At 37.9% G+C, this 15,617-nt stretch overlaps 1 protein-coding gene across 2 annotated transcripts in view; it reads right to left on the bottom strand.

The window, feature by feature from the left end:
• The window catches only part of HPSE2 (heparanase 2 (inactive)), a 707,067-nt gene that overhangs the window by 202,578 nt on the left and 488,872 nt on the right, over window positions 1-15,617 (bottom strand). For both annotated transcript variants that reach the window (XM_060171512.1, XM_060171513.1), the window contains one exon: window positions 8,149-8,242. In XM_060171512.1, the coding sequence (XP_060027495.1) occupies window positions 8,149-8,242 (94 nt within the window). The remainder of the gene's footprint in view (window positions 1-8,148; window positions 8,243-15,617) is intronic.

The following is a 15,617-nucleotide window of genomic DNA, read 5'->3' as shown; positions in this document are numbered from 1 at the left end:
TACAATTATCTGTATTTAAGAATCAAGATAGCTGGTGGTGGCCCACTTGGTTGAGTGCATATTACAATGCACTAGGACTCAGGTTTGAGCCCCCTGGTCCCCACCTGCAGAGGAAAGCTTCACAAGCGGTGAAGTAATGCTATAGGTGTCTCTCCCTCTTGTCTTCCCTTACTTCTCAATTTCTCTCTAACTCTATCCAAATAAATAAGTAAAATATTAAAGAGATGAATTTTCATTACTAAAATAAAAATCAAAGGGTGGTGCACCTGGTTGAGCGCACATGTCACCATGCACAAGGACCCGGGTTTGAGCCCTTTGGTCCCCACCTGCAGGGGGAAAGCTTTGTGAGAGGTGAAGCAGGGCTTTAGGGGTCTCTCTTTCTCTCTCCCTCTCTGTCTTTCCCTTCCGTCTCGATTTCTGGTTGTCTCTATCCTATAAGTAACAATAATAAAAAATAAAAAGAAAGAATCAATTACTACTATCCTACTGCTCACAGGATAGTAGTAATTCTAGCACTTGGAGGTCTTTTGTGGTAGGCAGACCTTTTCAGTTAAGGTCACCTAGTATTAGTGTGTTGCACATAAAGTCAAAGTTTCAGCTGGATCATGCTCTCTCTCTTTTATAGATGTCCAGAAAATCTTTTATAGATGTTAGGTCACAAAGGATAGTTTACTAGAAAACTCTTGAGGCTTGACTTTCCAATTTACAAAATAAGTAGTTCTCTCTTCCCTAGTGTCCCTAGTTCTCTCTTCCCTACTTCAAAATAAATAGTTCCTCTCTTCCCTAGTGTCTTAGGGAGGTCTCTAGTAGTACATTCATGTGGTCAGATATATTTCTAAATAGCATGAATTGTTCTGTTTTTCTCAAAGAGTTCCTTATAAAAGCTAGATTCTGCCATGATTGTTACCCAACGTCTTTATGTAGCATAGTTTGCATGTGGGGTCATCCACCTCTTTTGAATACTACCCTCCATCAAAACATACACCTGAGAAAGAGCTTTTAATATGGTATCAACACATCAGTGTATATTTTATTTATTTATTTTAATTACTTACTTAGTTATTTGCTTTATACATGTTATTCCACTGATTCTTTTTATTTCAAATAGAGACACTAGAATACTGCTCCACCATCTTTGGGCTTTTCCTAGTGCCATCCACAGTGTTCTCATGTGGTACTAGGACTCAAAGTTAGCCTTTTGCCTGTGTGTGAGCAACCTTCCAACTATCTTAAATGTAAATTTAAACAAGTATAGTTGTTTTGCCTCAGTTTACTTGCATTTTTATCCACTTCCTAATGTAGAATGAAAGGTTGTTTTTCTTCAAATAAAATACATGGCATTATCAAATACATTAAAATTTTATTTTGAGTCTCAGAGAACATTTCTTCACCCCATATACATAAACAGAATATATTCTCCTACTCTGTCTACATGTAGGCATGACCCATTTATAACCAATTAGATCAATATCTATCTACTCAAAACTATTTTATAAGTCCTTATTATAAACATATATAGTATCTATAATATACACAAAGCTATAAACTATAATATAGTAGTAGATTAGATTCTTCTGCAAATGAACTGCTTTGACATCCAGTTCAAATGTGAATGAGATAAAGATCTTGCTTGATTTAATTTACTTGCTTTCTATTATTTGACTCTACTTATTCACCTTCTCCATGACTACCTCACTCTAACATTTACTAATTTAGACAACTGCCAAGAGACGGTTGAGCAGACATTGATATATAAAAATAAGCATTCAACATTACTGAATTAATGTACCAGTCAAACAATCAAATGCTAATCTTTGTGGTGATTTTACTATTCCTATCCTAGTAAAAATTTCATTTTCCAATCTTCATTAGAAGTTAACATTGTTGGAAGTCAGGCACAGCGGGTTAAGCGCACATGGCGCAAAGCACAAGGACCTGCATAAGGATCCCAGTTTGAGTCCCTGGCTCCCCACCTGTAGGGCAGTCGCTTCACAAGCGGTGAAGCAGGTCTGCAGGTGTCTTTCTCTCCTTCGTCTTCCTTTCCTCTCTCCATTTCTTTCTGTCCTATCCAACAACAACGACATCAATAACTACAACAATAAATCAACAAGAGCAATAAAAGGGAATAAATAAATATTAAGAATATATATATTTTTAAAAAGTCTTTTAAAAAAGAAGTTAACATTGATATTACCCTCATTCATATTGTTTTGCTAACAGTCAGGGTTATCACAGAGGCTCTATGCCCCTACATGATTCCACCACTCTCAGTAGACTCTTATTTTTCAATAGAAAGTGAGGAGAGAAAGGTAGAAAGAGAGGCACAGACAGAGAGGCACCACAACACTGCTCCTATGAATTTTTCCCCATGTAGGTTCTCCCATGTGGTGGCCAATGGCTTAAACCTAGATCCTTAAGTATGGTAGTATGTGTACTCTGTACCAGGTGAGCTACCTCCCAGACCCTGTCATCATTTTTCATTTAGTTGCCTTCTAGTTATTCCATGATTCATAAGAATAATTATCAATGAGTAAAGATCCAAACCCACAGGAATCTGATGGCCCCAGTGATAGCTGACTCTAAAGTTAGTTCTATTGGGAGGGGGGATGGATGGCCAGTAAGTGAGGGAGAAAAGGACAGGTCATAAGGTCATTCTATTTATTATTTCATGGATCTATGGCCTCTATATGCAAGATACTACTGCTACTAGACTGAGTTTTTTCATTCTAAGAGAGAGAGAGAGAGAGAGAGAGAGAAACAGACCACAGCATCAGGGGTTCCCCCTTGGTGCTACATATGGTGTTCCTATGTGGTGCCAAGGGCTTGAACTTGAGTCCCTGTGCAAGGTGAAATGTGTGTTCTACAGGGTTAGCTATCTCCAAGCTCCAACAAAATAATTTGAAATCTAGGGATACAATATTAATCCATATCACCAGATATACATTTTACTCATCACATAACAATGCATTTATCCATCTTCCAAAAAATAAATAATAGCCTATTTCTTACTCCTTTTCCACTGTAGTAAAATTCAAAGTAACTAAGTAAACTAGAAGGTTTATTGAGAACAAAAGTTTCTTTATTATCTACAAAATACTGCAAAAAGATTCAATATCTATCAGCCTTACTTAGTCATGCAGTTAAGATATATTGGGTGAAGTGACATAATATTACTGCATTAGTAGAAACCTCAGAAGAGGTCATCATTGTTAAATATCAATAACAATGATAGTACAAACAAGTAATAATCATGGTCATATTTTGAACCACTAGAACCATTTCTTCCATCATACACATCTATCACCTGTACTCTTCTGGTCACACCCTAAAAAGTACTACATAAGTTAGAAGGTATCTATCCTTGGCAGTGGTAGGTTATGCAAAGAGACTCTCATGCCTGAGGCTCTGAAGTCCCAGACTCAATCCCCTGCCCCACCATAAACCGGCAGTGCTCTGTTTTTTTGTTTGTTTGTTTGTTTGTTTAGTATCTGGAAAGATTTCCTTTCTTTTATAAACTAAGTTTATAAATATGAAGCTTTGCTTCCATTATGGGATTTTATGGAACACTCTGCCATCCAAGTCACCACATTTTCATAACATTGCTAATCATTTTCCCATAAGACAATAAAAAATCTATGAAGATAATCACCATATTGATCTAGCTTACTGTTCAATCCTCAGAAGTCTGGAAAATACTAAGAATGGTATAAACAGATGATACATAAATGAAGGAATGGAAGAAATGAGGAAGGGAAGAAGAAACTTTTCAAATAGCAGGGCAGTCAATATGTCAGTTTATTTAGTATTCAAAGTGCAATCATATGGACTGAACTTTTGGAAATAGTTCTCTTATGACTGGAATTTCACCAGCTCCTTCCTGTACTTCTTGGATTGTTGAAAATAATATCAAAAAGTGTGATTTCCTCCTCTGATTCCTCTAGGAGATGAAGATGCTAACCGTTCAGTCCGAGTGACTAAAGCCAAAGTGGTTCATTCTTCTTGGTTCTTATGTCATTGTTTTGGAGTCAGCCCAGCTATCCACACCATACCATCTGCACTGTATCCTAAACATTTCTCTCTTTCCCAACTAACTCTACCTGTTTGAGATTCCCAACTCTTTCCCTTGACTCATCTCCTAAAATACAGAAGATTATCCTTATTCTAATGGAGGCAAAGTATGTATTGATCATCCAAAGAAGAGGATTGTTCAAATTTTTCTCTGACTTTCAAACACATAATGCAGATTTTCATATAACCAGAATGCACCCACTGCTCTGAAAACTTAGAACTATCCTAAAATTGGCAGTTCTAATTTAGAAAGCACAGCTGTTTCCAGCAATTGAGTCACTGTCTTCCAGGTGCCAAAAATATCACCTACCATATTCTCCAGGGTTCAAAGAGAATGAGGGGGAAAAAACAACTTGAGGTTAAAGGCAACATGAAGCTTCTCCAATTACACACATTATTATGAAAGGTAACTATAATAATTTAAACCAATAATAATAGCAGTGAGAACTATCTCACTATAGTAATTAATAAAAGAGGATAATGAAAGAGGATTTTTTTCTGATTTTGAAAAACCAAGCCCTTGCTAGAGTGTAATTTCACTGCTTCAGGCTACTTTTTCATTAAGTTAGATAGGAGAAGAAAGGGGGTGGGGGAGCCAGTGACAGTACTGAAGCTTCACCAATGTTATAGCACTTCTCAGGAGAGGTCAGGCATAAAGGCATACCCTCCATATCTCTCTGACCTAGGATACTATTCTTTGTTACTTTCTTGTACAGATGAAGAACCACAATCAGAAAATTTATGCTGATAGTTTAAGACCACACAGCTAACTAAGCCTGAGATCCAACCCAAGTCTTCAGACTTTAAATCCCACATCTTATCTTTTATTCAAATAGACTCCTCACAGAATTACCTAGTCCCTCCCAAATACATGTATTTTGGTGGGAAATGTGACCTTCCCCCACCTCTGTATGCTGAAGGAGGGTCATGATGATTTCATATGAGAGTTCCAAATATACACATATTAAAATATTACTTGGCCTACCACTGAATTAGTTTAGGCAGTTTGCAAGAAAGAAATTTGACCATTCTTCCCAGTTCATATTTCAGACTCCATTTCTCCAAACATCTGTCCCATCTATCAGAAACTTCACGAATAGCCAAAGCAACCTCTAACTAACAAAACTTAGTGACCTCTCTTGTATCTCCTAGTCCCCATCTCCTCAGAGCAAAAAGTACCTACTGCATCTGGACTGTGCTGTGAGACACTTATTCTGGAGACTCTAACAACTGGATTCCGGCTACTCCATCCAGTGGAAAGTATATTCCATGAATCAAAGCTCAGGGAATCTATGATTGAGTAAAACTTCCAATAGATACCCACTGAAGTAAATATTTGACAAAAAATTTTTGAGAACAGGAAAAAGAAAACTAAGTGGGTAAATGACAAAAATGGTTACTAAATGATATATGGAATGTGAAACTGTAGAAGATATTATTTTCGATATATAACTACAAAGATACTTCTGCTCCTATATGCTTGAAAAAAGTTAGCTACAACAATTGGAAACAAGGAGGAGCACAGATTCTTTGTTTTAAGAATATAGTTCTGCGGGGGAGTCGGGCGGTGGCTCAGCGGGTTAAGCGCACGTGGCGCAAATCGCCAGGACCTACGTAAGGATCCCAGTTCGAGCCTCTGGCTCCCCACCTGCAGGGGAGTCGCTTCACAAGCGGTGAAGCAGGTCTGCAGGTGTCTGTCTTTCTCTCCTCCTCTCTGTCTTCCCCTCCTCTCTCCATTTCTCTCTGTCCTATCCAACAACAACGACATTAATAACCACAACAATGTTAAACAACAAGGGCAACAAAAAGGAAAACAAATAAATAAATAAATAAAAACTTAAAAAAAAAGAATATAGTTCTGTACAGCAAAAGAAACCATCACCCAAACAGAGACTCCTCACAGAATTGATTTTTTATTACTGGATAGAGAGAAATAGAGAGGAGAAGAGGAGATTGAGAGACAGAGAGACATCTGCAGCCCTGCTTTACCTCTTGTGAAGATTTCCCCCTGCATTTGGGGACCAGAGGTTTGAACCCGGGTCCTTGCGCACTGTAAGGCATGAGCTTAAGCAGGTGTTTCACCACTTGATCCCTAATATTTCCATTTTATAAATAAAAATTAAAATAAGTAATATATAAAGAGTTAAAGAGAACCCTAGAAAAGCCTGCATTTAAATACTGTTTCTCAGGCTCCTTAGGAGAATCCTGGCCTCCTGACTCAACTCACCCCAGCTATGTATCCAAACCTAACTGCAGGGCTGTGTGCCCATGACAATCCAATTTAAGTGAAAATGAAAAAATGTCCTCCCTGCTTTTAGAAAGTAATATCCAATATCAGATTAGAGTAATGGGTTGAGGAAAGTAATAGTTTAATAGGACCTTCTATTGAATCAGGTAATAATTATTTCTTTTTAACTGCAATTAAAAATAAAAATGTTTGGAATACAATTGAGACATATTGCATCAAAACACCGAATAATTATGGACTTTACATGTAACTCTGGTGATTTTTGTGCCACATATGCTTAACCTGCTGTGCTACCGCCCAGCCCCCAGCTCTGGTGATTTTTTTTAAAAAATATTTATTTATTCCCTTTTTTTGCCCTTGTTTTTATTGTTGTAGTTATTATTGTTATTGATGTTGTTGTTGTTGTTGCATAGGACAGAGAGAAATGGAGAGAGGAGGGGAGACAGAGACAGAGAGGAGGGAGAGAAAGATAGACACCTGCAGACCTGCTTCACCGCCTGTGAAGCGACTCCCCTGCAGGTGGGGAGCCAGAGGCTCGAACCGGGATCCTTATGCTGGTCCTTACACTTTGCACCATGTGCACTTAACCCGCTGTGCTACCGCCCGACTCCCCAGGTCTGGTGATTTTTATTATACTTATGTCTGAGAACTGTTGACTAAAAAAGTCTTACCAATACGACCTACATATTCATGCTCATATAATGTATCTTTCTCTACAAATAATCAAATAAAATACGTTACTCGGATAAATCTAAGTTACTAGGGATAGTGTAATTATGGTTCAGAATCACTAGTGTCCCAGACCAGAATATCACTAAGTGAAGCTAGTCATCCTCTCCTTAAACTAACCTAGTAGAAATCCCTTTGAAAAGAAAAATAACAAAGTAAACCTATCCTTTAAGATACTCACAAATTATCTGGGCATAGGAACCCTCCTGCACTGCAGATGGGAATATAAATTGTTCCAACTCCTGTAGAAAGCAGTCTGGAGAACTCTCAGAAGGCTAGAAATGGACCTACCGTATTATCTAGCAATTCCTCTCTGGGATATATCCTAAGGAATCAAATACACCCATCCAAAAAGACCTGTGTATACCTATGTTCACAGCAACACAATTTGCAATAGCCAAAACCTGGAAGCAACCTAGGTGTCCAACAACAGATGGGTGGCTCAGAAAATTGTGGTATATATACACAATGGAATACTACTCAGCTATTAGAAATTATGAATCTATCTTCTTCACCTCATTTTAGATGGAGCTTGAGAAGGAATCACGTTAAGTGAGATAATCCAGAATATTGGATGATCTCAGTCATAGACAGAAGTTGAAAAAATAACAGAAAGAGAAACACAAAGCTGAACTTGGACTGGATTTGGTGTATTGCACCAAAGTAAATGGTGCTAGGGTTGGGTGGAGTGTTCATAACCTGGAACATGATGGTGGAGAAGGGCCTAGGTGGGAGGTTAGTGTGTGATGTGGAAAACTGAGAAATGTTACACATGTACCAACTACTGTATTTTACTGTCAACTGTAAAACATTAATCCCCTCAAAGAAAAAATAAAAAATACTCACAAATTAGAAACAAACTATTACAACACATTTGTTATTATAATATAGAACTTTTAAACCTTGCTATATCACATTAATACATTTCTCAATTTGGAAAATAAAAAACAACAGTCATCAATTGTGAGAATAGCTCTGAAATATACCATCTGGATTGCACTGTCCACACTGGTCCCTGTGGTGCTGAGTGCAGTTGGAACCCTGGGACCTTTTCCTTACTTTACCCCCAAACTCTCTCTTCTTCCCAGAAGACTTTTACTCACTTTCTGAATTTTCCTAATCTGGTCAGAGAGTGTGTCTAACAGGCGAGTTTTCAGGAAGTCCATCACCTTGACCACCCGGCCATCAATGTAGCAACTGGAATAAAAATAGAAAAAGAATCAGATGAAAGGTCAAGTAGGAGAGGACAATTACACCTCTCTAGTCAGGTCTCAGGTGCCTGCGTAGTCTAGGGAGGTCTCACTTGAAACTCTCATAAGCTAAAAACTGTTGGTCCTTATTACTTTGCAAATGGCATGCCTTTTATCATTTTCACCTCTATTTTTGAGTCAGTAGTGTATCTTTTACTTTAATCTTTGTCACATGAAATTGCATTGTTTGTTCTATAGGAATTGACAGTAATTCATAGGGTGTTGGGAAAAATTGATCCTCCAACCCACTGATAGTAATTTAACACCCACTCTAGCCCCACCTTAAGATAATAAAGGTAAGTGAGGGGTTTGAATGGCTACTCCAGTGTTTTGATAGATTTTCTCAAGAAAGCCAACACCAAAGTAAGATTTAATGCAGTGAGTGTGTTAAAAGACTTCATCTCAATTCCCTGGACAGAATACCTTGTAGTCAACATTTCCTACAACTGTCATAATAAACTAATGGATGGTTGAGTGAACAAATGAACAAATAAACAAATAAGTCACATTAAAATCCAAGAGTCCTTTCCTAAAACAGTGACAAGTTCTGCATGCATGGGTGTGGTGGTTTCCGGGCTTTATTAAGTAGCTTAAGTGAGACATCAATTTGCACTGATTCAATGATGTAAACAACTTGAACAAAACAGGGCATTCATATTTGTGGCTACGCCTTTATAAATCCTCACTCTGAAAACTAAACTGAAACGTACCCAGAGTTCCATGACTTTAATTATTTCAAGTTTTCTTGTCCCATTTTTGTGAAGATTCAAATTAAATCAATTTAATTTCAATTATTGTTTATGACACCTGGGTGACTTTGTGCTTTTTTGTTTATTATTTATTATTTTTCATTATCTATATGTATTTATTGAATAGAGACAGTTAGAAATTGAGAAGGAAGGGGAAGGTAAGAGAGGAAGACAGCCAGAGAGACAGCTGCAGTGCTGCTTCACCACTTGTGAAGCTTTTCCCCTACAGTTGAGGACTGGGGGCTTGAAACTGGACCCTTGTATAGTATAACCTGTGTGCTCAACCAAGTGCACCACCACCAGGCTCTAGTTTATGATTTTTTGAATGTCTCTGAAATATTGATAGTGGTTTCACCTTGACTAAAGCAATATTATGATTCTTTTGATTTTAATAAAAAGAATAGTGATGATTGGTTGGCAATTCCAAGTAGGAAACAGTGCTTGTCAAAAAATGCCTACATATATCCAAGACATTCTTCTCATGCACACAAAATAGTATTTTTTTTAATGTGTGAAAATAGTCACTTTAAAATGCAAATGATTTTAACTGGAATCATTTTAAATTTTCTTGAGCTGTCAAGTGGAAGAAAACATAATTTCTTTTCAATGACTACTACACATGTGAAGACAAGGATGTGCCTCAGAGTATATAGTATTCAGAAGCTATGTAAAAATTCTTTTTAATTTTAATGTCTACATTGTTTGGTATTGAGGCCTTGTGTAATTCCACCACTCTTGAGATGAAATTTTTAAAATTATTTGAAATAGAAGAGACAGAAAACAAGAGGATAGACACCGCAGTGCCACTTCATTATCTATGGACTTTCTCCAAGTAACTTGGTACTCTCATGTGGTGCCAGTACTTGAACCTGAGACTTTGTGCATAGTGAGGCATACATGCTCTATAGGGTGAGCTATCTCCTGAAAAATAATATTAAATTCCTATACAAATATGTGCTATCAAACAATGATGATTGTGGTTTTTAAAAAAACATGTATTATTTATTTATTTATTCCCTTTTGTTGCCCTTGTTGTTTTATTGTTGTAGTTATTACTGTTGTGTTATTGATGTCGTTGTTGTTGGATAGGAAAGAGAGAAGTGGAGAGAGGAGGGGAAGACAGAGGGGGAGAGAGAAAGACAGACACCTGCAGACCTGCTTCACTGCCTGTGAAGCTACTCCCCTGCAGGTGGGGAGCCAGGGACTCAAACAGGGATCCTTAGGCCAGTCCTTGCACTTTGCACCATGTGTGCTTAACCCACTGCCCGACTCCCAATGATTATGTTTTTAACTGTAAGGTAGCATTGTTCTTATTGAGGTGAATTCCACCCATAGAACCTTCACCTTGGTATCTCTAGCCACTGCAGAACAATTTCAGGGAAATCAATGCTCAGGACTCTAACAAAATAGTTCATATGGTACCATACTTTCATTACCATGTATGCATTCCAGGTTCAAGCCTGGCACTTACTACACTGAAGGAAACTTTGGTTCTTTCCTCTCTCTCTCTTGTCTGTTTCAGACTTTCTCTTTCTATCTAAAAATATCAGCCCAAAGCATTGAATCCCTGGAAACCACAAGAAAAGCATCAGCATGCAAAAAAGAGTATAAGCTTTAGAGTAAGAGATATCTGGGTACTTACTACTTTTATTCATTCTCTCTAGGCTTAAATTGTCCTATTCAAAAAAGAGAGGTAACATACCTACTTCTCATATACTAAATATCAAGCAGATAGCAAACATAAAATATAACATAAAATATTTGGCATAGAGTTGACACTGAACAATTTAGTTCCTTTAGAATTTTTTTTCTGTGTGTGTGTGTGTGCTCACTTCACAAATATATAGGTCATAAATAATGGGGGTGGGGGATAACTGACTGAATTATGTATGAGGGGCCAGGCAGTGACTCAGCATGTAAAGCACACACCTTTCCATATGTGAGGCTTTGCAACTCATCTCCAGTACCAGATGAAAGCACCAGAGATGCTACCAAGGGGGTGGTGGAAGAGTACACTGGTATCTCTCCATCTGTTTCTCTCTCTTTCTCTCTTTCTCTTTCTCTCTCCCTCTACACACACACACACACACACACACACACACACACACACCTCCCTATATGCCATTTTTTAATGTGGTATTGGGAATGAACCCAGGACCTCACATACAGAAAAGATGACTTACACTGCTAAAGTTAACTTCCCAGTCCAAGAAAGAAAGGGAAGGAAAGAAGGAAGGGAGGAAGGAAGGGAGAAATCTTGGGCCAGAGAGATGACTCGGCATCATTGTACACTTGTGAGAACATGCATTAATTCCCTGGAAGAATATGAAAAATAAATAAATTACAAATGAGCATAGAATACTAAAAGTAGAATTGTGTCAAAAGGGCACACGTTTTTGATTGAAATTTAGGGTTACTTATATGAAGGAATAAAGTTAACCTTTGAAGTGGCATTTGACCTCATTTCTTGGTATCAGATACCAAACTCAGATCACCAAATATTTATTATGTGTAGCACATCATTCTGGGTACATCTACATCCATTACCTCATAACCTCTCACTATTAGCAATAGCTTTACTTTGCATTTTATTGAAAGTCAGTAGTAGATGGCATAATAAATGGAAACTTGGCATACTAAAACAGGGTGGTGCTAAAAGTAAAAACAATTCATAGATGTAATTCTAATACACACCAATGGCATGAATATCTATTAGGAGGTTATATGATGACTTAGCATGTGGTAAAAATAAACTGTAGTTAGTGCTTTTTTATGTTTCAACTCAAGATACTATATTTTCTTAGTTCCTAGTAATAATTTAAATCATAAACATCTATGCATTTTTTTCTGGCAAAACACATAGTTCAGTGGCTGCAATAAAATAGGCCAGATGTAATTTTTCAATGAAAGAACTCCCTGTGAAGCTCCTCCCTGTCTCATACAATCCATAGCCCAAGCTTGAGGCTCCCTTCATATTCTTCTCTTTCAATTCTTGTCCTATCTCCCAAGTATACAGAACTTGGAGCTAAAGAAAATAAAAATAAAATCTAGGTTGAATCCTAGATACTCTATCTTTATGATCCTGGATTTTCATTTCATTAAAATGTGTTTTTAGTAAAGAACCCATGAACTAGAAGGTAGGTCGCCTGGTAGAGGACACACTTCGCCATGCACAAGGATCTGGCTTCAAATCCCTGGGAACCACATAGGAGCATCAGGTACCCTGCACCATGCAAAGGAGAAGCTTCATAAGTGGTACAGCAGTGCTGTGGTATCTCATTCTCTCTCTGCTTCTCACCCTCTCTATCTCCTATTCTTTATCTTGAAAAAAGAAAAGGGAGAAAGAGTCCACTGGGAGTTGCAGATCATACAGGTATCAAACCCTAACAAAGCCCTGATGGAAACAAACAAACTCAAACCTATACACAGTAAATGAAAATACTATATCCCAATCAAGTAAGGGAAAACATATAATACAAAAGGTATCATTTAATAATAAAATTTATCTCCCCAACAACAAAAGTCCTGGACCAGATGGCTTCACAAACGAATTCTACAAAACTTTCAGGAAACAGTTAATACCCATACTTCTTAAGCTATTCTATAAGATTGAAGAAACAGGAATACTCCCTTCCACCTATTATGAAGCCAACATCACCCTGATACCAAAAGCTGATAGGGACAGAACAAAAAAGGAAAACTACAGACCAATATCTCTGATGAACACAGATGCCAAAATATTAAACAAGATCTTGGCCAACCGGATACAGCAACACATCAAAAAGATTGTTCATCATGACCAAGTGGGATTCATCCCAGGAATGCAAGGCTGGTTCAACATCCGTAAATCAATCAATGTCATTCACCACATCAATAAAAGCAAAGCCAAAAACCACATGATTATCTCAATAGATGCAGAGAAAGCCTTTGACAAAATCCAACACCCATTCATGCTCAAAACTCTACAAAAAATGGGAATAGATGGAAAATTCCTCAAGATAGTGGAGTCTATATATAGCAAACCTACAGCCAACATCATACTCAATGGACAGAAGCTGAAAGCATTCCTCCTCAGATCAGGGACTAGACAGGGCTATCCACTGTCACCGTTACTCTTCAACATAGTATTGGAAGTTCTTGCCATAGCAATCAGGCAAGAGAAAGAAATTAAAGGGATACAGATTGGAAGGGAAGAAGTCAAGCTCTCACTATTTGCAGATGATATGATAGTATACATAGACAGACCTAAAGAATCCAGTAGAAAATTACTGGAAGTTATTAGGCAATATAGCAAGGTATCAGGCTACAAAATCAATGTACAAAAATCAGTGTCATTTCTTTATGCAAACACTAAATCTGAGGAAGAAGACATCCAGAAATCACTCCCATTTACTGTTTCAGCAAAATCAATCAAATACCTAGGAATAAAGTTGACCAAAGAAGTGAAAGACTTGTATACTGAAAACTATGAATCGCTACTCAAGGAGATAGAAACTGATACCAAGAAATGGAAAGATATCCCATGCTCATGGATTGGAAGAATAAATATCATCAAAATGAATATTCTCCCCAGAGCCATATACAAATTTAATGCAATACCCATAAAAGTTCCACCAAGCTTCTTTAAGAGAATAGAACAAACAATACAATCATTTATCTGGAACCTGAAAACACCTAGAATTGCCAAAACCATCTTAAGCAAAAGAAACAGAAATGGAGGCATCACACTCCCAGACCTTAAACTATATTATAAAGCCATCTTCTTCAAAACAGCATGGTACTGGAACAAAAATAGGCACACAGACCAGTGGAACAGAATTGAAATCCCAGAAGTAAATCCCAACACCTATGGGCATCTAATCTTTGATAAGGGGGCCCAAAGGATTAAATGGTAAAAGGAGGCTCTCTTCAATAAATGGTGCTGGGAAAACTGGGTTGAAACATGCAGAAGAATGAAATTGAACCACTTTATCTCACCAGAAACAAAAATCAACTCCAAATGGATCAAAGACCTAGATGTCAGACCAGAAACAATCAAATACTTAGAGGAAAACATTGGTAAAACACTTTCCCACCTACACCTCAAGGACATCTTTGATGAATCAAACCCAATTGCAAGGAAGACTAAAGCAGAAACAAACCAATGGGACTACATCAAATTGAAAAGCTTCTGCACAGCCAAAGAAACTATTAAACAAACAGAGAGACCCCTCACAGAATGGGAGAAGATCTTCACATGCCAGACATCAGACAAGAAACTAATCACCAAAATATATAAAGAGCTCAGCAAACTTAGCACCAAAAAAGCAAATGACCCCATCCAAAAATGGGCAGAGGAAATGAACAAAACATTCACCACAGAGGAGATCCAAAAGGCTAACAAACATATGAAAAACTGCTCTAGGTCACTGATTGTCAGAGAAATGCAAATTAAGACAACACTAAGATACCACCTCACTCCTGTAAGAATGGCATACATCAAAAAGGACAGCAGCAACAAATGCTGGAGAGGATGTGGGGACAGAGGAACCCTTTTACATTGCTGGTGGGAATGTAAATTGGTACAGCCTCTGTGGAGACCAGTCTGGAAAACTCTCAGAAGGCTAGACATGGACCTTCCATATGACCCAATAATTCCTCTCCTGCGGTTATACCCCTAGGACTCCATAACACCCAACCAAAAAGAGGTGTGTACTCCTATGTTCATAGCAGCACAATTCATAATAGCTAAAACCTGGAAGCAACCCAGGTGCCCAACAACAGATGAGTGGCTGAGAAAGCTGTGGTATATATACACAATGGAATACTATGCAGCTATCAAGAACAATGAACCCACCTTCTCTGACCCATCTTGGACAGAGCTAGAAGGAATTATGTTAAGTGAACTAAGTCAGAAAGATAAAGATGAGTATGGGATGATCCCACTCATCAACAGAAGCTGACTAAGAAGATCTGAAAGGGAAACTAAAAGCAGGACCTGATCAAATTGTAAGTAGGGCACCAAAGTAAAAACCCAGTGGTGAGAGGTAGACATGCAGCTTCCTGGGCCAGTGGGGGGTGGGAGTGGGCGGGAGGGATGGGTCACAGTCCCTTGGTGGTGGGAATGGTGTTTATGTACACTCCTAGCAAAATGTAAACGTATAAATCAGTAGTTAATTAATATGAGAGGGGGAAATCAATTGTATGTCTCAAAGTTTCTCAAAAGACAAACTGAATCTTTTTAATATATAGGCTACGTATTTGATATGTGGACTCTCTCAAAAGCCTAGACCAAGTAGATTAGAAGCATCCAATAGCACAGCTATATACAAGATACTGGATACTGTACAGCAAACCATAACAAAGGGACTTTTCAAAGTTAACCCAATTAACAAATAATGTGATGATAATATTAACTATCGATTGTCTTTTTGAACCCTAAGACAGCAGGAACCTCACATCTTCACTATAGAGCCCCTACTTCCCCCAGTCCTGGAACCCTTGGATAGGGCCCACTTTCCTGTATGCCTCTCCCAATCCAAACCAAATAATATTGCATCCGCCGATCACAACCTAACCAAAGCAATGATTGCC

Source organism: Erinaceus europaeus, chromosome 14 (assembly GCF_950295315.1).
Source record: "Erinaceus europaeus chromosome 14, mEriEur2.1, whole genome shotgun sequence".
Lineage (NCBI taxonomy): Eukaryota > Metazoa > Chordata > Mammalia > Eulipotyphla > Erinaceidae > Erinaceus > Erinaceus europaeus.
This window is presented reverse-complemented; position numbering and strand designations above follow the sequence as displayed.